Below are 22,012 nucleotides of genomic sequence, written 5' to 3'. Positions count from 1 at the left end.
CAGTGAGAGAGTGCCTGTGAAGGAGTGCTTGCTTTTGCTGCGTTAATGCAGTTCAGAAGACGTGAGCCTGCACAGTGAGAGAGTGCCTGTGAAGGAGCGCTTGCTTTTGCTGCGTTAATGCAGTTCAGAACTGAGCCTGCACAGTGAGAGAGTGCCTGTGAAGGAGCGCTCGCTTTTGCTGCGTTAATGCAGTTCAGAACTGTGCCTGCACAGTGAGAGAGTGCCCGTAAACGAGCACTTGCTTTTGCTGCGCTCATGCAGTACAGAACTGTGCCTGCACAGTGAGAGAGTGCCTGTGAAGGAGTGCTTGCTTTTGTCTAAGATAAACAGGGCGCTCTACAGAAAGCCACAGATAAAGTGCTCAGAACTTTACATAAAACATGATAAAAGAACAGGCAAAGGTTATAATAGCTGTTTCCTGATAATGTCCTTTGTTTATAGTGTGATAAAAGTCTTCCAAATTTCTTAAGGATAAATGAACGTCACACTTCCTGAACTATATGATTATAGTATACGCTAACCAGAAATGACAGCTGCCCTTCTCAGGATCAGCCAACAACGCTTCTGGCCCAGCCAGTACTTCCTTGATATGCCAGCGTGCTTTCCTTCACCCACTTACTCCAACCATAAGAGACAGAAAAAAAACACTCCAATAGTGTGATACTGTATGGTTCAGGTAGACTCTATTGCACCAGTGCTCCCAGTTTTTACATCAGCACCCAGTGCTCCACCACCGAATAATCAATAAAGCCTCTCACCGCACGACCTGGCTGACCCAGCATAGACCAGCAATAATCACTTTGCAGATGACATCAGGCTTGTTCCCTTATTGGCAGCGCTCCTAGGACTCAAACAGGGCCAGACATAGTGTAAAATCTTCTTTTATTAAAATAGTTAAAACGTAGTGCACTTACAATTTCGTAGAAACAAATGCACAAATAAAATCCTGTTGAGCTCTTTCAGCGTCCCTCGCTCCTTAGGCCACGCCCAACTAGTTTCGTCCTATGACTCATCAGGGGCTTGCTTTTGCTGCGCTCATGCAGTTCAGAACTGTGCCTGCACAGTGAGAGAGTGCCCGTGAAGGAGCGCTTGCTTTTGCTGTGTTCATGCAGTTCAGAAGTGTACCTGCAGAGTGAGAGAGTGCCCGTGAAGGAGTGCTTGCTTTTGCTGCGCTCATGCAGTTCAGAACTGTGCCTGCACAGTGAGAGAGTGCCCGTGAAGGAGCGCTTGCTTTTGCTGCGCTCATGCAGTACAGAACTGTGCCTGCACAGTGAGAGAGTGCCCGTGAAGGAGCGCTTGCTTTTGCTGCGCTCATGCAGTACAGAACTGTGCCTGCACAGTGAGAGAATGCCCGTGAAGGAGTGCTTGCTTTTGCTGCGCTCATGCAGTTCAGAACTGTGCCTGCACAATTAGAGTGTGCCAGTGAAGGAGTGCTTGCTTTTGCTGTGTTCATGCAGTTCAGAACTGTGCGTGCACAGTGAGAGAGTGCCCGTGAACGAGCGCTTGCTTTTGCTGCACTCATGCAGTTCAGAACTGTGCGTGCGCAGTGAGCAAGCATCCGTGAACGAGCGCTTGCTTTTGCTGCACTCATGCAGTTCAGAACTGTGCGTGTGCAGTGAGCAAGCATCCGTGAACGAGTGCTTGCTTTTGCTGCGCTCATGCAGTTCAGAACTGTGCCTGCGCAGTAAGTGAGCGCCTGTGAACGAGTGCTTGCTTTTGCTGCGCTCATGCAGTTCAGAACTGTGCGTGCGCGGTGAGCAAGCGTCCGTGAACGAGTGCTTGCTTTTGCTGCGCTCATGCAGTTCAGAACTGTGCCTGCGCAGTGAGTGAGCGCCTGTGAACGAGTGCTTGCTTTTGCTGTGTTTATGCAGTTCAGAGCTGTGCCTGCACAGTTCACATTTGTGCAGTGCTGCTTGGTGGATTTATTATTACAGTTCTGAACTGCATGATTTATTATTCGACTGGAGATCCCGTTGAATATGAAGAGGACAGAAGATAGGGAACAGAGGGGGCCCCAAGAACAATAAGCAGCGCTAGCACACTCTGGAGGAAGTAATCTAGTCCACTACGGGCCTCCTTCATTTTGGGGGTCTCAGTTCAGGAGTATTTTAAAACCAAAATACGAGTTTTGGTTGTAGGGACCCTTTAACAGCTGTCATAGGAAGTCTGCCAGGTCTGAAAAACAAGTGTATCCCCGGCATAATTCATAAGGCTTCATCGCTAGTTGATTTAGAGACTCAGCCAGCATGACACTTTCAGAAATAAAGATCTCGCTGATTTAACAAACAATGGCAGTGCTCCCCTTGCAATGGAGCTGTCACATACATGAGATGTACACATATCTGGAGCTGTAAATCTATACGGAGAAAGGCATGAGAGGCTTGCTCTGGAAGACGATAGGCGCAATTGTAGTCGTTCCCCTCAACCGCTTCACCCCCCTTCCCCCAGTCCTCCTATCTACTGGTAATAAATAGCAGGAGATCTCTTAAATCACTATCAAGGAGATGTATCGTCTTCCCTCCTCATCTGCATTCACTCGGCATACCGGCTGCCTTGCATGGGAAATAAGCCTAGGTTAGGTAAATGCTATTAACTAAATTGTCTTTTAAGTCACACAGCCGTACATCTATGCAAATAGAGCTGCGCACAACTGCCAGTATACATTATGGAGAGAGACACTGAGCCACCCGAGACTGCCAGAGACAGGCCGAGAGGGTAGCTGAGAAAAGCTATTTGTATCAATGCCTCCAGACATCTTACGCTGGTCAGATCTCAGCTGCTCTGCCAATATTTATCTGTTTACTTATTTCGCCACAGACAGCTGCCAGAAATTATGGACAGCTCAAACTTTCTATGGTCACATCATCATAACAACCTCAGTCTGTTCAAAATGATCTAATTTGCAAATGGATGGTGCATTAGTATTAATTTAACAAGGAGCTTATGCATTTAAGCCCATCCCAAGGGACATATCTAAATATACCATCTGATAACTCAGCCAACAGAATACCCAAATGCTAACTTTTTGTGTGAAACAAGACTTAGGGTGCTAAGAATTCTCTTGTTAAAAATAAATGTGGTCATGTAACCTGCAGCAGTCCATCTGAAGGAAATCATAGCAGGATCTGTGAGTATGGTGACTGCTTGGCTCAAAAGCACAAGTATGCTGTTCAGACTGCAATGGCAGGCAGTTGTGTAAATCACTACCTGCAGCTCTGGAGGTCTATGCTGTTGGAATAGCAGTTGAGGGAATAGGTTTTGAAGACACAAGAGCATTTTTAGTGTCTGGACATCAGTAGTGGTTGGAGACAGCAGAGGCGTAGCTAGGGTTTTCAGCGCCCGGGGACAAAGACTATTAATGCGCCCCCTAAGGTGAAGGGTCGTGACCAAATGTGGGCGTGGTTACGGGTGCTCCACATTTGGTCACGCCCCTTCAAATGTACATGGAGGTTAGCAGGCTCACGCTCACCCACCCTCCCTCAGTATGTACCTTCCAGCATGTTCCAAGACAAATTCAGCAATCATGAGCCCCCCCCCCCCCCCCATCAAGACAAATTCCGCAATCATGAGCAAACATGAGGCCCCCAATATGACCAACTCAGCAATCATGAGGCCCCCAACAAGACAAATTTAGCAATCCTGAGGCCCCCAACAAGACAAATTCAGCAATCATGAGGCCCCTAACAAGACAAATTCAGCGATCTTGAGGCCCCCAACAAATCATGAGGCCCCCAACAAGACAAATTCAGTAACCATGAGGCCCCCAGCAAGACAAATTCAGCAGTCATGAGGCACATAAATAGACAGCATTTCACATAAATAGGCAGAATGCCCCCTTAATATGGTAGACACCTCTCACCTGGCAGCAGTTCCCCAAAATACACTCAATCTGACAGCAGTGCTTCCCCAAAAATAGGTAGCCCCGGGTCTATAGGTGTCCCCAGAATAGGTGGCCAGCAGTATAGATGTCCCCAGAACAGGTAGCCAGGGGTAGAGATGTCCACAGAACAGGTAGCCAGGGGTATATGTGCCCAGTATATGTAGGCAGGGGTATGTGTCCCCAGTATATGTAGCCAGAGGTATATGTGCCCAGTATATGTAGCCAGGGGTATATGTGTCCAGTATATATAGTCAGGGGTATATGTGCCCAGTATATATAGCCAGGGGCATATGTGCCCAGTATATGTAGCCAGGGGTATATGTGCCCAGTATATGTAGTCAGGGTTATATGTGCCCAATATATGTAGTCAGGGGTATAATATGTGCCCAGTATATATAGTCAGGGGTATATGTGCCCAGTATATGTAGCCAGGGGTATATATGCCCAGTATATGTAGCCAGGGGTATATGTGCCCAGTATATGTAGCCAGGGGTATATATGCCCAGTATATGTAGCCAGGGGTATATGTGCCCAGTATATGTAGCCAGGGGTATATATGCCCAGTATATGTAGCCAGGGGTATATGTACCCAGTATATGTAGTTAGGGGTATATGTGCCCAGTATATGTAGGCAGGGGTATATGTGCCCAGAGTAGGTAGCCAGGGGTATATGTGCCCAGAGTAGATAGCCAGGAGTATATGCCCAGTATATGTAGTTAGGGGTATATGTGCCAAATATATGTAGTCAGGGGTATATGTGCCCAGAGTAGGTAGCCAGGGGTATATGTGCCCAGAGTAGGTAGCCAGGGGTATATGCCCAGTATATGTAGTTAGGGGTATATGTGCCCAATATATGTAGGCAGAGGTATATGTGCCCAGAGTAGGTAGCCAGGGGTATATGCCCAGTATATGTAGTTAGGGGTATATGTGCCCAATATATGTAGCCAGGGGTATATGCCCAGTATATGTAGTTAGGGGTATATGTGCCCAATATATGTAGGCAGAGGTATATGTGCCCAGAGTAGGTAGCCAGTGGTATATGCCCAGTATATGTAGTTAGGGGTATATGTGCCCAATATATGTAGCCAGGGGTATATGCCCAGTATATGTAGTTAGGGGTATATGTGCCCAATATATGTAGCCAGGGGTATATGCCCAGTATATGTAGTTAGGGGTATATGTGTCCAATATATGTAGCCAGGGGTATATGCCCAGTATATGTAGTTAGGGGTATATGTGCCCAATATATGTAGCCAGGGGTATATGCCCAGTATATGTAGTTAGGGGTATATGTACCCAATATATGTTGCCAGGGGTATATGCCCAGTATATGTAGTTAGGGGTATATGTGCCCAATATATGTAGCCAGGGGTATATATGCCCAGAGTAGGTAGCCAGGGGTATATGTGCCCAGAGTAGGTAGCCAGGGGTATATGCCCAGTATATGTAATTAGGGGTATATGTGCCCAATATATGTAGGCAGGGGTATATGTGCCCAGAGTAGGTAGCCAGGTCAGGCGTCCCCCTCCCCGGAGGAGGGGAGCAGCGCAGAGAAGAGGAAGAGCTGGTCTCCCTTCCTCGCTCTCCCCTCCAATGTCCGGGTGGCTGGCAGCGGCGGGCGGAACTCACCTCCGTCTCTCACAGCGCCGGATGGATCTGCCGCTACTCTGGTCTGATCCAGACCAGAGCAGCGGCTGCGCACCCGAACTTCCGGCCGGCGCTGGAGCGAGACGGAGGTGAGTTCCGCCCGCCGCTGCCAGCCACCCGGACATTGGAGGGGACAGCGAGGGAGGGAGAGCACCTAAGGTGAGGGAAGGAGGGGGAGATGGCCCCCCTTCCCCACCGTCCGCACAGCTCTCCCTCTTCTCTGCGCTGCTCCCCTCACCCGCAAAATAAAACAAACTAAAAAAAAAAACCCGAAGCGCAGCTGGGCGCCCTTGGGGACGAGGCGCCCCGGGGCACTTGTCCTACCCCGACCCCCCTAGCTCCGCGCCTGGGAGACAGAACAGAAAGAATTTACTGCCTTCAGTCAGATTAACTAAAATACACACAGTGAGAAATGTGTGTGAATTATGGCTGTACTGTTTAGTAGCACACACAAATGAAGGTAGGATGTAAACATGAATGAAAACCTCATGAGTGGCTCTACATTATATTTGTAATCGAATTCAGTAAGAGGTGGGATGATTATGATCATTATGTAAACAGTGCACAGAAAACAGAAGACATAGGGCCTGATTCACAAAGCGGTGCTAACAGTTAGCATGCTGGTGAAAAGCCCTTTATCACGCCTAAACTCAGTTTAGGCATGATAAGTTTAGGTGTGATAAGTTTAGGCATGATAAGTTTAGGTGTGATAAGTTTAGGCATGATAAGTTTAGGTGTGATAAGTTTAGGCGTGATAAGTTTAAGCACCAACTGGGTTAGCACCGCAGTGCACAGCTGATCAAAAGTTTTGCGCTAGCAAAGTCTGGTGCACTTCGCATAGAGTTTAATGGCACTGCTTTGTGAGCGGGACTTTGCGCGCGATCTAAACTTTTCTAAACTTATCATGCCTAAACTTATCGCGCCTAAACTTATCACGCCTAAACTGGCTTTTCACCAGCGTGGTGCAATGGTTATCACGCCTAAAGTCTCTAACTGGGTTAGCACCGCTTTGTGAATCGAGCCCATTGGGCCTGTTTCCAGTACTCAGCCTCTTCTCTCAAATACTATGATTATAGTAGGCTGTAGGGACTTGGATACCCTGGGTATTTCCACTTTAAAGACAAATTCCAAACACTAATTTAAATGTGGCTGAATAGCAGACTGTGAGATTTTTGGTTTGGGTGGAGGGACTGGAGTCCATGATGAAGCTCCAGGCAAGTTGAGATTAACATTATGTTGCCACACAGTGGGAGGGATTTGATACAGAAGGTGTATTGAAAACAGTAATAAGAACTTGTTTAAATCACTTAAAGCTCCTCTGCTATTCATTCTCTGTAACAGGGGCAACCATATTGGGTTGGGCTGTAGTTATAGCCTCAGTGATAAGCTCCATGCATATACTTATACTCCATAACTCTACATTTATTGTTTACATGTAACAGATGACAATATTCTCTTCCAGAGAAAGGTGCTACTACTAAAACATGCTGCTTCTTGGCAAAAGGATGTTGTTAGTTTAAATCGTAATATGAATGAAGGCTGTAATTGCCATGTATTGCACAGTGCTATACAATAGCTCACAGGTAGGTACAAATTACAACCTTACAGAGAAAAGAGGTACAAAGTATAAATTGGTAAAGAGGGGGATCCTGCCAAATGTACATTCTACAAGGAGGGGAGTATAGGATACAATAGGAAAGGGAATTGGGGAGGGAGTCGTGCAGTTTTGAAAAGGTGGGTCTTAAAGAGACACTGAAGCGAAAAAAAAATGATGATATTATCATTTGTATGTGTAGCACAGCTAAGAAAAAAAACATTAAGATCAGATACATCAGTGTAATTGTTTCCAGTACAGGAAGAGTTGAGAAACTCCAGTTGTTATCTCTATGCAAACAAGCCATTAAGCTCTCCGACTAACTTATGCTGGGAATACACGGTTCGTTTTTGCCTTCGTTTAAACCTTCGTTTCGATTGTGCCTTTTGTCCTTTTCGATCCCGAAATAATCAGTCATACGGTTAATATCACCACCCACGGTTTAGTTTTTTTTTCCGATTCTGATGGTTTCGTTTTTCCAATGATCGAAGGCTGCAAAGAAACGAAACGAAAATCCCTTTTTACAGGGACGGACTAGCATAAACGAATATATAATCGATCTGAACAGCCATCAAGCCTACCAATGGCTCGATTAGATGGATAAAGAGAGATAATATCAAACATGTTCGATCACTAGTCGTTCGTTTTTGGGGTCTATTAATCGAAACTATAATGAGATTATGACTATTTTCACATACGTTTTCAACACTCGATTCGTTTACCGAACGAATCGAAGGTTTAAACGAAGGCAAAAACGAACCGTGTATTCCCAGCATTAGTCGTGAAGAGGGCTGTTATCTGACTTTTATTATCTCAACTGTAATTGAACTGTTTACTTTCCTCTGCTAGAGGAGAGTTCATTACTTCACAGACTGCTCTGAAAGAATCATTTTGAATGCTGAGTGTTGTGTAATCTGCACATATTATAGAGTGATGCAATGTTAGAAAAAACACTATATACCTGAAAATAAAAATATGAGAATATTTTCTTTGCTGCTAATCTTCTAGTAATTATTCATAGTACACAACCAATTCATTATATCATATATTTTTTTTCGCTTCAGTGTCTCTTTAAGCCCCATCTACACGATACAATTCCACGTGCGATCAATCGAATTCGATTGGATCGATTAAATCCGAGAGTATAAGTGCACTGCTCTCTGCTGCTCTTCTCCTTTAGTAAATCCCTCAGCAAGCAGAGGTGGCCATCTTGTGCTGCAGCCTTGTTCCGTTTCTGTGCCACCTAATCACCCAGAGACAGTTAGTGACACATGCAGCGCTAGCTGATAATCAGGGTCCAGAGGCAATCGATGGAGATGGCTGCTGAGGGGAGGAGGGAGCCTGGACACTCTGTTCTGCTGGAGAGTTATTGCTGGCTCTGTTATCAGATGTTCAGCACTTTCTGGCTCTTGTATTACGATAAGATGTGTTTTACCCTCCTATAACTTAACAAATTTACTTAGCTTTCTTAATCAAGTAGGAAAATGCTAATGGCGGAACCCTTGGCGCCGTCCATTATCTATTTCCATTATTGCCAACGAGCCCCTGATGAATATTAATGTGATGACTTCACTAGGTAACCATTACGAGGATTGTTTAAGAGTCAGTAAATCCAATAATGCACTTCCAGATGTAAATGATAAGAATTAGACAAGAGCCAGCCTATTAACAGTTTCTACAGATTGGGGAGTCAGAAATATCATAGGCAAAATCTACTGCTTAAACCGAACATTTAATCAGCTCATGCTCAGGAATCCTGAAAAACACAAGTCCAGGCAAATTGGTTTCATTTGATGAGTAGCTGGAAGTTGAAACTACAACATAAACTGTAGAGATTATGGGCTTGAGAGGAGCACGAGCTCAGTGCTATGCTGCGGTAGTGCAGCGTAGTGTGTGCTGATAACTTAGGTGCGCTCCTTGTAACTAACGGCCGCTCCACTCTGAGCCCCGGCGGGTCCATTGGCTTTCTAGGACGTGATCCTGGGGCTTTGATTGGCCTAAGAGGCTGCCTGTCACTTGACAGGCAGCTGATTGGGCCAATCAACGTATTAGAAAGCCATTTGTTTTAAAGATGCTGGACTCCCACTTTAAAGCCAAATTCCAAACACTAATTTAAATGTGGCTAAATATAAATTGTTGTTCTTTAATATAAGCCATATGATCAATTTGTCAGTGAAAACATAAAAATTAAATAATTACCTTATATCACTACAGATAGGCCGATACGTGACTCCACCCACCTTCCCACTTTTGGCCTAAAAAGTAGGCCAAATGCCGCAACCCACCGATTAGCTGGCCCTCTAATGCGCTGCCATAGCCCCCATACATAGTGCGCATTGGAACGGTGTACACATGAACAGACGACACTGTTCCCCACAAAAGTCTGGTGCAAAAGATGAGGATGCAAGGACTGGGGAAGAGTCTGTGTGCTTGGATAGGGAACTGGCTAATGGACAGAAAACAAAGAGTTGTGGTCAATGGATCATACTCAAAATGGGAGACTGTTAGCAGTGGGGTCCCACAGGGGTCTGTACTGGGTCCAGTGCTCTTCAATTTATTTATTAATGACCTAGTGGATACAGTAGTGAGCAATGTTGCTATTTTTGCAGATGATACAAAATTGTGCAGAATCATCAACTCTAAGGAAGATAGTGTTATATTGCAACAGGATCTGGATAGGATGGCTATATGGGCACATACATGGCAGATGAAATTCAATGTTGACAAATGTAAAGTCATGCATTTTGGTCATACCAATGGTCTAACACCATACAAAATAAATGGGATACAGTTGGGAACATCAAACTTGGAGAAGGACTTAGGAGTACTCATCGACAACAAGTTAAATAATCGTACTCAATGCCAAGCCGCTGCAGCTAAAGCTAACAAAATTTTGGGATGCATTAAAAGGGAAATAAAAACTCGAGATGCTAGCATAATATTGCCCCTGTTTAACTCTCTAGTAAGGCCACATCTGGAATATGGAATTCAGTTCTGGGCACCACATTACAAAAAAGATATTGCAGTTTTAGAGCAGGTGCAGAGACGAGCAACAAAATTGATACGTGGGATGGAAGGTCTCACTTACCAAGAAAGGTTAGATAAACTGGGTTTATTTAGTCTAGAGAAAAGACGCCTTAGAGGAGATCTAATTAACATGTATAAATACATCAGAGGGCAATATAATAGCTTAGCGGATGAGCTTTTTGTCCCTAGGCCTTCTCAAAGGACTAGAGGACATGATCTGCGCATGGAGGAAAAACGTTTTAGCCATTTATTTAGGAAAGGGTTCTTTACAGTAAGAGTGATTAAGATGTGGAATGCATTGCCACAGGAAGTCGTTATGGCAAACTCTATACCTGCATTTAAAGGGGGCTTAGATGCTTTCCTTGCGTTGAATGACATCCATGGCTACAATTACTAGGTAATGCCAATGATGTTGATCCAGGGATTTTATCTGATTGCCATCTGGAGTCGGGAAGGAATTTTTACCTTGTAAGGGTTTTTTCGCCTTCCTCTGGATCAACAGGGATATGTGAGGGAGCAGGCTGGAGTTGTACTTTGTACTGGTTGAACTCGATGGACGTATGTCTTTTTTCAACCAAAGTAACTATGTAACTATGTAACTATGTAATGGGGAAATCACTGTACACAACAGGTAATCAGTGGGAACTGAGATCTCTTTAGAGAAGACAAAGTCAGTAATGGAGTAGACTGCATTACAAATCAGGAGGCTGTCTGAAGTTGATTTACAATATATATATATATCTATATACAGTATATACACACACACGTACACTTATCCTTTAAGTAGACTTACGGTGAACGTCCAGCTTGACGACCGTCTCTTTGCCAGATGGAATGGCATAGTTAGATGCCCTACAGGTGAACACCCGACCAATGTCTTGATCTGTAGGGACAATCAGCAGGTAGCTCACAGTGGTTTCACGTTTTCCATCTGCCAACACCATCTGCAGATAAAAGCCCATGATGAGAAAGAGTGAACTTACTTTACTAATGATTGTCACAGGCACCAGGGCCGGCCTTAGGTTTCACAGCGCCCTGAGCGTAACCAGATTTTGGTGCCCCCCCCCACATAGTCAGATCCTCGTTCACACTGGAGGCGCGTATAGGAAAAACACTCACAAAACCGCTTTGTGCAGCGATTGCGTTCGCGTTTTTAAGAATAAATACATTGTATTTATTCTTTTCCGGATTAGAGTTTACTTCCTGAGTGTTGTCAGGAAGTGAAAAAACAGAATCGCTCTACATAAAAAGTTTATAAAAATGCTTACCAAAACCACCCAACTCACAGAAATCGCCCAACTCACAGAAATCGCCGGGAAGGGGAAAAGAAGCATTAAAAAACGCCCATCGTAAATGCACTTGGAACGCTATGTGAACGAGGCCTAACTGTATATAGGCAGCAGATATGCCCTTTAGTGTATATAGACAGTCAAGACAGATCCCCCCACTTTTGTGTATGTAGGTAGATCCCTCCTTTAGTATCATATAGGCAGATTCCCCCCCCCCCCCCCCCCCCCGTTAGTGTATATAGGCTACTAGTCTTGTAGGCAGATCCCACCTTTAGTGTATATATGTTAGGCAGATCCCCCATTAGTGTATGTGCAGCACCGTGGCGTAGTGGTTAGCTCTCTTGCCTTGCAGCACTGGGTCCCTGGTTTGAATCCTGGCCAGGGCACTATCTGCAAGGAGTTTGTATGTTCTCCCTGTGTCTGTGTGGGGTTCCTCTGGGCACTCCGGTTTCCTCCCACATCCCAAAAACATACAGATAAGTTAATTGGCTTCCCTCTAAAAGATTGTCCCTAGACTATGATACATGCACTACACAATACATACATACATACACATATGACTATGCTAGGGACTAGATTGTGAGCCCCTCTGAGGGACAGTTAGTGACAAGACAATATATACTCTGTACAGAGCTGCGTAATATGTCGGTGCTATATACTTAAATAAATATTGTATATATAATATATATTATATACACTAAGGGGGGGGGGATCTGCCTATATATACATTAAAGGGGGGATCTGCCTACATATACAAGACTAGTAGCCTATATACACTAAGGGGGAGGGGATCTGCCTATTATAGGCAGATCCCCCCCCCCCCCCTTAGTGTATATAGGCTACTAGTCTTGAAGGCAGATCCCCCCTTTAGTGTGTATATATATATATATAGGCAGACCCCCACTTAGTGTGTGTGTATATATATATATATATATATATATATATATATATATATATATGTGCTACCACAGATCCCCTTTAAGTTATACAGCATAACAGCAGATTCCCAGCCGACCCCCGTATCATGTACCAAGAACAGCAAGCATATATTGGGGTCCTGGGAATGGGGAGCGGAGCCTTACTTCTGCTCGTCAATATCTTGGGAGATGGCCAGCCCAGGTCTCGGACAGTCACACTCAGCCAGGTCAGGGCACTAGGGCAGGGTGGCTGGCACACACTGCGCTCTTCCATCCTGATCCTCCTATCACGGGGCCGGTGGGGGGCGGAGACTTTCACACTGCCTCCAAGAGACAGCGCCGCAGCAGTTGCTGGTCTTCGCCCCCATCACCCCCAGCGGCACCAGGGGGCGGAGCCAGAGGGAGAAAAACAGACCTCGCGTTCGCAACGAAGCCAGAGCCTGCAGCCGCCGGCCGCCGCAGCAGTGAGCAAAAATTAATATGCGGCGTGGCGCCCCCCCTGGAAGCCGGCGGGCCGGCGCCCTGAGCGATCGCTCCGGTCGCTCAGGTCAAAGGCCGGCCCTGACAGGCACCCTCATATTTTCCTTAGGGTCATCATTTTGTTAACTCTTGTTTTGCGGTCATCTCCTAGATCAGACACTGCGCCTCTTAGGATCTGGGGCGGGGTCACAGGCTCACCCTCAGGGCTCAAACGCCCAGAGGTTAGTACCTCCCCAGCTCCTGCCCGGCCTCCAGTTATTTCTGCCTCCAAATGTGTCTTCCAAGATGCCACCATGTCCCACTCCTTCCAGTAACAAGTGCTAAGAGGCTAGTGTCTCCCCAGCCTCTGCCTGGCCTCCAGATAGTCTGCCTTTAGATATGTCTTCCAAGATGCCACCATGTCCCACTCCTTCCAGAAACAAGTGCTAAGAGGCTAGTGTCTCCCCAGCCTCTGCCCGGCCTCCAGATAGTCTGCCTTTAGATATGTCCTCCAAGATGCCACCATGTCCCACTCCTTCCAGAAACAAGTGCTAAGAGGCTAGTGCCTCCCCAGCCTCTGCCAGGCTTCCAGATATGTCTGCCTCTAGATATGTCTTCCAAGATGTCACCATGTCCCACTCCTTCTAGTAACAAGTGCTAAGAGACTAGTGCCTCCCAAGCCTCTGCCCGCCCTCCAGATATGTCTGCCTCTAGATATGTTTTCCAAGATGGCTACCATGTCCCACTCCTTCTAGTAACAAGCGCTAATAGGCTAGTGCCTCCAGGGCCCCTGCCCTGCCTCCTGTTATGTCTGCCTCCAAATGTGTCCTTCAAGATGCCACCACATCCCAAACCTTCCAGTAGCAAATGCTAAGGAAAGATAATTGGAGACAGCTGACTGACTAGGCTAGTACCTAGTCAGTCAGCTGACTGTGAGAAAAAGCAGCAGGACAAATGATCACCTGAGGATTGAAACAGTTTCTGCATACCTTACAGCCAAGAGAACAGAGGAGGGATGAGAAAAATGTGAGCCTTTCTAGGGAGGTGAATATGTGCTTTTTTCCCCTCATAGCTTCAATTTTCAAATATGCCCAGGGAAACAATTTAACCACCTTGGCGGTAAAGACAGGCTGGATATCTCAGCCCCTGGTGGGTCGTTTTTAAAAAGAAAAATTTAAAACACGCAGCTAGCACTTTGCTAGCTGCGTGTTTAATTCGATCGCTGCTGATCCACCGCTACGCACCGCGAAAAAGCCCCCCCCGACCCTTAGCGCAGCCTGGCCAATCACCGCCAGGCTGTGCTATGGGGTGGATCGGGACTCCCCCTGACGTCATGACGTCGATGATGTAATTCCGATCGTCGCCATGGCGACGAGGGAAGCCCTAACAGGGAATCCCGTTCAGAGCAGGATTTCCTGTTAGGTATGATCGTGGGCGGCGGTCAGAGGGGTGGGAGGGATAGCGCAGGGATGGGGGAATCATGTAGCTAGCGCCAGGCTAGCTACATGATTAAAAAATAAATTAGGTGAAAAAACCCACCCGCGGCCGAGCGCCGCAAAAAATCAAAACGCTAGGGTGGTTAAAGTGAGACTAAACAAAGAAGAACCAATCAGTAGGTTAATTTCTGCAGTCGTATACAGTAAATTAATGAAGAGTGTGTGTTAATTTTGACAGTGCTGTCAGTTGTTTCAGACACCCATATGTAGGTGCCAGAATACTGTGTGAAAAGCATTTCCCGAGGGACCAATTAGCAAAGTGCTTCCCCTAAACATGTCCCGATAACACTTATCTCTCTCTTCATTGCTCTTCTCAAAGGCCTTTACCCTGTACAAACTCAACTTTTGGATAACTCATTAGGCCTCACAGCTCACGCTACCCTTCTCTCTACTCTCTACTGGCCTCTATAACTGTCAATTTGTGTTTTTTTGCAGCTCAAATACGCTATAGCATTCCTTCTATTTGTGTTTAGTATTAATTTAATATATAGGGTTTAGAGGCGCCTACACTCTATCTGCTATGCTATCAAGGCATTTTGTATTGACCTGAGGAAGCGGGCCATGACCCGTGAAATGCGTTGTCAGATTGCTTTTTGAATAATTTTTTACCACTTTTTTTTATCATAAAATCTTTTATTTGTATTTTAAAATACTAAAATAGAACACACATTGGGCGCCTCCATCCTACCCATTACCAGTATTAATTTAAGGCTGGCAGAGGGTGGGCTGTATGGAGGAAAGAGAAAGGATGTACTGCGTTGTACATTGCTATCAATCAAGAACTGGAAACTTTCTCACAGAATGACAGAATCAAAACTAGTGTATGCACTTGAATGCACTACTGCGGCACCACAGAGGCTCTTGAAGCTCAGCTTTGCTACTCTTGGTTATTAGGTTATAGTCTGTGAAACGTGTTGCCAGTACAGTGTTCTCCCCAGGCTCTTTTAGCTGGGGGCTCCATCCGGCTAGTTTTGGTGAGCAGCCGGCTGTCATCAGCTCACCTCCTCCTATACTGTAAGCATACTTGTGCAGAGATGCACCAGCCCTGCATTCTCTCATCTTGCCCCACCCGGCCACTACTTTTTCATGCCACCCGGCTACTTTTTCATGCCACCCGGCTGGAAAAAATGTCGGGGGAGAACACGGCAGTATGTAATAAAATTCTTTTAAACCTACCCAGTGTAAGTCACCTCATTTTTTTCCCATATTTTATCTTTTTTAACAGTTTTATCATCACTTTATGTAGTTAAAGCTATTTATTACGGAAGAGATGAATTAATTGCATTTTTTTTAGTTGTGCAAACTCTGTGGCAATTTGTTTGCTGAATTGGACCAAATGCAGTTGCTGCCAATTTGAATTGATCCAATTTTAATCTGCATACAAACTGCACCCATATGTGCAACAACTGCGAGTTAGCATCTCATTGATCAGGTCTATTCACCTGCCTCAAATGACTCTCATAGCAGGTAAAGCATTTTACAATGCCTAACACGTCTACTAAAATTGAACATTATTAGAAGACACTACAGCTTTCCTCTAAAAAAGCTCACAGCCTCTTCCTATTGTTTGACAAACATTTAGAAAAAATCATTTGACAACACAGAAGTCTGAGCGCTCATTTTTTGTCCAGTGACAGAATCGAGATTTTCAATAACCAGATAATTATCAGCAGGAGGCTGCATTGTCCCTTTTTGTTGATATCATTTGCGCGTTGTATGAAAATGGCTCCTCTAGAACAGCATGGAGGCACTTCAGTGTGAAGACAAAAGGTGACATAGAATAAACCCCTGGATATACAGAATCTCTAATGATGATCGGGGCGGGAGAGGACTACCCTCGCCTCAGATGTGTTACAAAGAGACACGGCCAAGGTTTCCAGCAGAATAAAGCAGGTATTGTTACACGAGGTTGAACAAAGAGGTCTGGTCATCACAGCCATGTCTGGATGGAAAAAGCAAAAGCAGGCAGTTCCTCAAAGGCCTTTCATGTCGGCTCTGCAGAAATAAAGATCAAAAATCTCTTGTGCTTTCCAAGGCCGGCACAGCTGCCCTGGGGCTAAACTGCAATCTAGAAGACCCAAATCTGCGCAGAAAGAAACACACAGCAGGTACGGCACAGACAGAGATATTCAGGCCTCAGGCTACACACCGTGTTTGTGATGGCTCCGTCCTGCAACGTCCCATCTCGGAGCCATTCAATGGAGGCTGCAGGTTTGGCGTTTTCAGCTCTGCAGGTCAAGTTGTAGGGGATCCCGGCTCTCAGGAGGAGGGTTTCATGTCCCACCTCTATGATGGGGTCCTCTGGAGGAACTGTGAGTGGAAGAAATATAAATTTACTCAAAAGTCAGTTAGCAAACATGATTTATAAATGAACTTGGGTTTCAGCAAAGTGAGATTCCATAATTCCTGCAAAAGTCTACCCCCAACTCGGTTGCCGACTGTTGCCTAGAGATCTGCCAAATTGGAACATAGAGCAACCTTAGCAGACCTTGGAAAATCCGTGTACACACGCTATATACTTGGCGGCGGCAGCCCCTTTAGAATGTGTATGAGACGTAAAGGGGCACTCTGACGAAAATTGAAAAATGTAAAATTCACGAGTGTGTGTGTGTGCGTGTGTGTGTGTGTGTGTGTATGTGTATATATATACAGTGGGTTGCAAAAGTATTCAGCCCCCTTGAAGTTTTCCACATTTTGCCATATTACTGCCACAAACATGAATCAATTTTATTGGAATTCCACATGAAAGACCAATACAAAGTGGTGTACATATGAGAAGTGGAACGAAAATCATACATGATTCCAAACATTTTTTACAAATCAATAACTGCAAAGTGGGGTGTGCATAATTATTCGGCCCCCTTTGATCTGAGCGCAGTCAGTTGCCTATAGACATTGCCTGATGAGTGCTAATGACTAAATAGAGTGCACCTGTGTGTAATCTAATGTCAGTACAAATACAGCTGCTCTGTGAGGGCCTCAGAGGTTGTCTAAGAGAATATTGGGAGCAACAACACCGTGAAGCCCAAAGAACACACAAGACAGGTCAGGGATCAAGTTATTGAGACATTTAAAGCAGGCTCAGGCTACAAAAAGATTTCCAAAGCCTTAAACATCCCATGGAGCACTGTTCAAGCGATCATTCAGAAATGGAAAAAGTATGGCACAACTGTAAACCTACCAAGACAAGGCCATCCACCTAAACTCACAGGCCGAACAAGGAGAGCGCTGATCAGAAATGCAGTCAAGAGGCCCATGGTGACTCTGGACGAGCTGCAAAGATCTACAGCTCAGGTGGGAGACGCTGTCCATAGGACAACTATTAGTCATGCACTGCACAAAGTTGGCCTTTATAGAAGAGTGGCAAGAAGTAAGGCATTGTTCACAGAAAGCATAAGAAGTCCCGTTTGCAGTTTGCCACAAGCCATGTGGGGGACACAGCAACCATGTGGAAGAAGGTGCTCTGGTCAGATGAGACCAAAATTGAACTTTTTGGCCAAAATGCAAAACGCTATGTGTGGCAGAAAACTAACACTGCACATCACTCTGAACACACCATCCCCACTGTCAAATATGGTGGTGGCAGCATCATGCTCGGGGGTGCATCTCTTCAGCAGGGACAGGGAAGCTGGTCAGAGTTGATGGGAAGATGGATGGAGCCAAATACAGGGCAAACTTGAAAGAAAACCTCTTGGAGACTGCAAAAGACTTGAGACTGGGGCGGAGGTTCACCTTCCAGCAGGACAATGACCCTAAACATAAAGCCAGGGCAACAATGGAATGGTTTAAAACAAAACATATCTATGTGTTAGAATGGCCCAGTTACAGTCCAGATCTAAATCCAATCGAGAATCTGTGGCAAGATCTAAAAACTGCTGTTCACAAACACTGTCCATCTAATCTGACTGAGCTGGAGCTGTTTTGCAAAGAAGAATGTGCAAGGATTTCAGTCTCTAGATGTGCAAAGCTGGTAGAGACATACCCTAGAAGACTGGCAGCTGTAATTGCAGCAAAAGGTGGTTCTACAAAGTATTGACTCAGGGGGCAGAATAATTACGCACACCCCACTTTGCAGTTATTTATTTGTAAAAAATGTTTGGAATGATGTATGATTTTCGATCCACTTCTCACATGTACACCACTTTGTATTGGTCTTTTACGTGGACTCCAATAAAATTGATGCATGTTTTGTGGCAGTAAAGTGACAAAATGTGGAAAACTTCAAGGGGGCCGAATACTTTTGCAACCCACTGTGTATGTATATATATATATATATATATATATATATATATATATATATATATATATATATATATATATATATACATATATATATATATATCCTACTAATATAATAAATGGGAAAGTTCGGATGTTTGTTACTCGATCACGCAAAAATGGCTGAACGGATTTGAATGAAATTTGGCACACATATAGTACATTACCTGGAATAAAGTATAGGATACTTTTTATTCCCATAAACAAAAAGGGGGCGGAGACAAATACAAATTTCACTGTTAATGGTAGTGTTCTCAAACTTTTCACAGTTAGTCACTGGGTGACTAGGATTAATATTCAGAAAGGTGGGTGGAGCCTACAAAAGCCAATCATAATTCACCTATTGATTTTCAAGGGGAATATTTACATTGTTGCCATTCTTGCACTGTTAATGGCACAAGCCTCAAACCTGGTACAGTTGATCATTGGGTGACTTGGGTTTACATTGATAAAAGGGGGTGGAGCCACAAACAGACAATCTTATTTGTTTCATTTTAATGCAGGTTATTGATACCAAAAACCGCAAAGCTCACAAACTTGGTCATTGAGTAATTTAGTAATTGTGTGTTAGGGTTAGGAAAAGTGGGCGCAGCCAACACCAGCCAAATACATAATCGGGCAATATTGGGTCAACAGTGGGCGGAGACAAATACACATTTCACTGAGAAAATGTAAACCGCAGCCATTTTTACACTGTTAATGGTAGGGTTCTCAAACTTTGCACAAATGGTCACTGGGTGACTGGGATTAATATTCGGAAAAGTGGGTGGAGCCTACAAAAGCTAATCAAAATTCACCTATTGATTTTAAAGGGGAATATGTAATTGCTGCCATTCTTGCACTGTTAATGGCACAAGTCTTAAACCTGGTACAGTTGGTCATTGGGTGACTGGGGTTCAAATTCAGACAAAGGGGTGGAGCCACAAACAGCCAATCAGATTTTTTTAATCTCAATGCAAATTATTGATGCCAAAGGCCACAAAGCTCACAAGCTTGGTCATTGAGTAATTGTGTGTCAGGGTTAGAAAAAGTAGGCGGGGCCAACACCAGCCTAATACATACCCGAACAATGTCTGGAAATCAGTGGGTGAAGAAAAATACAAATTTAATTGGGAAAATATAAACTTCAGCCATTCTTACACTGTTAATAGTAGGGTTCTCAAACTTTGCACAGTTAGTCACTGGGTGACTGGGATTAATATTCAGAAAGTGGGTGGAGCGTACAAAAGCCAATCAAAATCCACCTATTGATTTTTAAGGGGAATATTTAATTGCCACCATTCTTGCACTGTTAATGGCACAAGCCTCTTGCACTGTTACTCACCTGTACCTGGTACACTTGGCCATTGGGTGATTGGGGTTCAAATTCAGAAAAGGGGTGGAGCCGCAGCCAATCAGATTTATTTTATTTCAATGCAAATTATTGATGCCAAAGACCACAAAGCTCACAAACTTGGTCATTAAGTAATTAAGTAATTGTGTGTTAGGGTTAGGAAAAGTGTGCGCGGCCAACACCAGCCAAATACATACCCGGGCAACGCCGGGTGTCCAGCTAGTATATATATATATATATATTTTTTCGGGGGGGGGCAGGCGTCCTTCAAGGTTTCCGCTAAGCTCTGCAAAGGCCACATAATTTGGGGCCACAAAATGGGGTGTTTATACTGAGATTTCTTTCTCTCAGGTGTACTTGGCTATCTCCTGCAGGTGGGCACAATGGCAGAGGTGGAAAAGCTTGATTTATACTGTATTATATTCTTGCCCAGGAAGTGGAGTTATGCTTTAAATATGCACAGGTTTTCGTTGTGTAATCTTTCTGATTGATCAGATTCTGTAAGCTTGTGATTCTAGTGCCCGCCACATGCCCTGGTACATCACCTCAGTGTTTTCTCACGCTTCCAGTAGTTTTGAGTTTACACACAGGGCGCAGCCTCCTCCTCCCCTCCTCCAAGTCTGCACTTCTGTGTGTTTGTAAGAGGCAGCGGCAGACCTGCAGCAACCTGTCAGAACACAATCAGCAGGCATCCAGGCAAGGAGAGCTCAGAGTGCATGCCCTCTTGGTAACAATAAGGGGATAGAGAGGGAAACAACTGGGCCATTGTGAAAGCTTTCTCCTCTGTGAAATCTCTTCATTTTCTTTTCTCACCTATTCCACTCCAAACCAGTCCCAGCAGCTAAGAGTCTAATTGCCGTCACCTTGCTGCCCTGCGCGGTACTAATGAAGGAGCTCCTTACCTGATTCCAGCTGTCCCTCCTCCTCACTGCCCTCCTAATCACTGGCACTGGTCTGCTTAAGAATCTGCTTTACAGCTGTAATGGCATGCTCTGATAATTAAAAGGGGCTAAAAACTGTGCATGACTTAAGCATAACTGTTGCATAATGTGACAAAACTGAAGGTGCCAATCGACTATCGGTGGAAAGTACTGTGCAATAGAGCTTTCATTATCAGAAAAAAAATAGTTTCACAGTTGAAAACCTGACTGTTTAATAAAGGTTGTTGGCTGAAAAAGACCAGTTTTAGCTCATTTTCACATTGCTCTGCCATGTTTAGGGGCCTCTCTGCTCAAGATAGTTGTAGATTTAGGCCAATTTGTATACATTTAAATGCTCCACTTAATGTGGGTACTAGATTAGATAGATTGCTTCTCACCTGTCACTCAACTTTCCCAACCCAAACACCTTCTGCATTGGCCGGTCAGGCGTATATATCGTGCTGGCCTCATGGGATTGCCCCCCACTCTTTTTCTTCTCTCTCATTTTTATTTATATGATTTTATTATTAAAAAATTGTGTTATTTTGGTTATTATATCAAGATAACTGTATGAAGTACAGTGTCAAGTATAAGTCAATGGTGTTTTGCTTGGTTCTGCTGCTGTATTTTTTCTCTTCACTGGGAAGAGCTTTTACTGTGCAGATTGTTATTTGTCAGGCCAGTTGCTGTGGCCAGAGTGAAGCGGCTCTGGATTGGTCAGTAAAAGAGCAGGGTTTTTGTGAGTACCAATGAGAGGGCTGCTCTCATGTGTTTTATATACTGTGGTGACTGGGAGAAGTCAGTCAATTGCTTCAACTCACCAGTCAATTGCTTCAACTCAAAGCCTATGTCGCTGGCTTTATGTTATTGGAGGTATATATCATTGTGTTTGTGGATCTAGTTTAATTGGGTAATGTCGCCCTGTTTGACGGACATTAAAGATTGGAGCTGATATTTATGATTGTCATATTTATTCATTAAAGTTTGTTTCATTGTTAATGTTTTTAATTAAATACAATGAAACCCAAAAAATTTGTTATTTAGACCTCAATAAAAGGTTGCGGTCATTTTCATTCCAAACTAGATGCCTTTATTGTGTACTTAGTCGGTAAGCGTTATTTTAGTGCTTATGCTGTGTGTGTGTGTGTGTGGGGGGGGGGGGGGGATGGTGC

General features: G+C 44.6%; 1 protein-coding gene across 1 annotated transcript in view; it reads right to left on the bottom strand.

Moving 5' to 3' along the window:
• KIRREL1 (kirre like nephrin family adhesion molecule 1) overlaps positions 1 to 22,012 on the bottom strand; it is a 362,998-nt gene that overhangs the window by 45,306 nt on the left and 295,680 nt on the right. Inside the window, exons 4-5 of the mRNA XM_068253518.1 lie at positions 16,459 to 16,619; positions 10,942 to 11,092 (exon numbers count right to left, since the gene is read on the bottom strand). Of these exons, the coding sequence (XP_068109619.1) occupies positions 10,942 to 11,092; positions 16,459 to 16,619 (312 nt within the window). The remainder of the gene's footprint in view (positions 1 to 10,941; positions 11,093 to 16,458; positions 16,620 to 22,012) is intronic.

This window comes from Hyperolius riggenbachi, chromosome 9 (assembly GCF_040937935.1).
Source record: "Hyperolius riggenbachi isolate aHypRig1 chromosome 9, aHypRig1.pri, whole genome shotgun sequence".
NCBI classification, from domain to species: domain Eukaryota; kingdom Metazoa; phylum Chordata; class Amphibia; order Anura; family Hyperoliidae; genus Hyperolius; species Hyperolius riggenbachi.
This window is presented reverse-complemented; position numbering and strand designations above follow the sequence as displayed.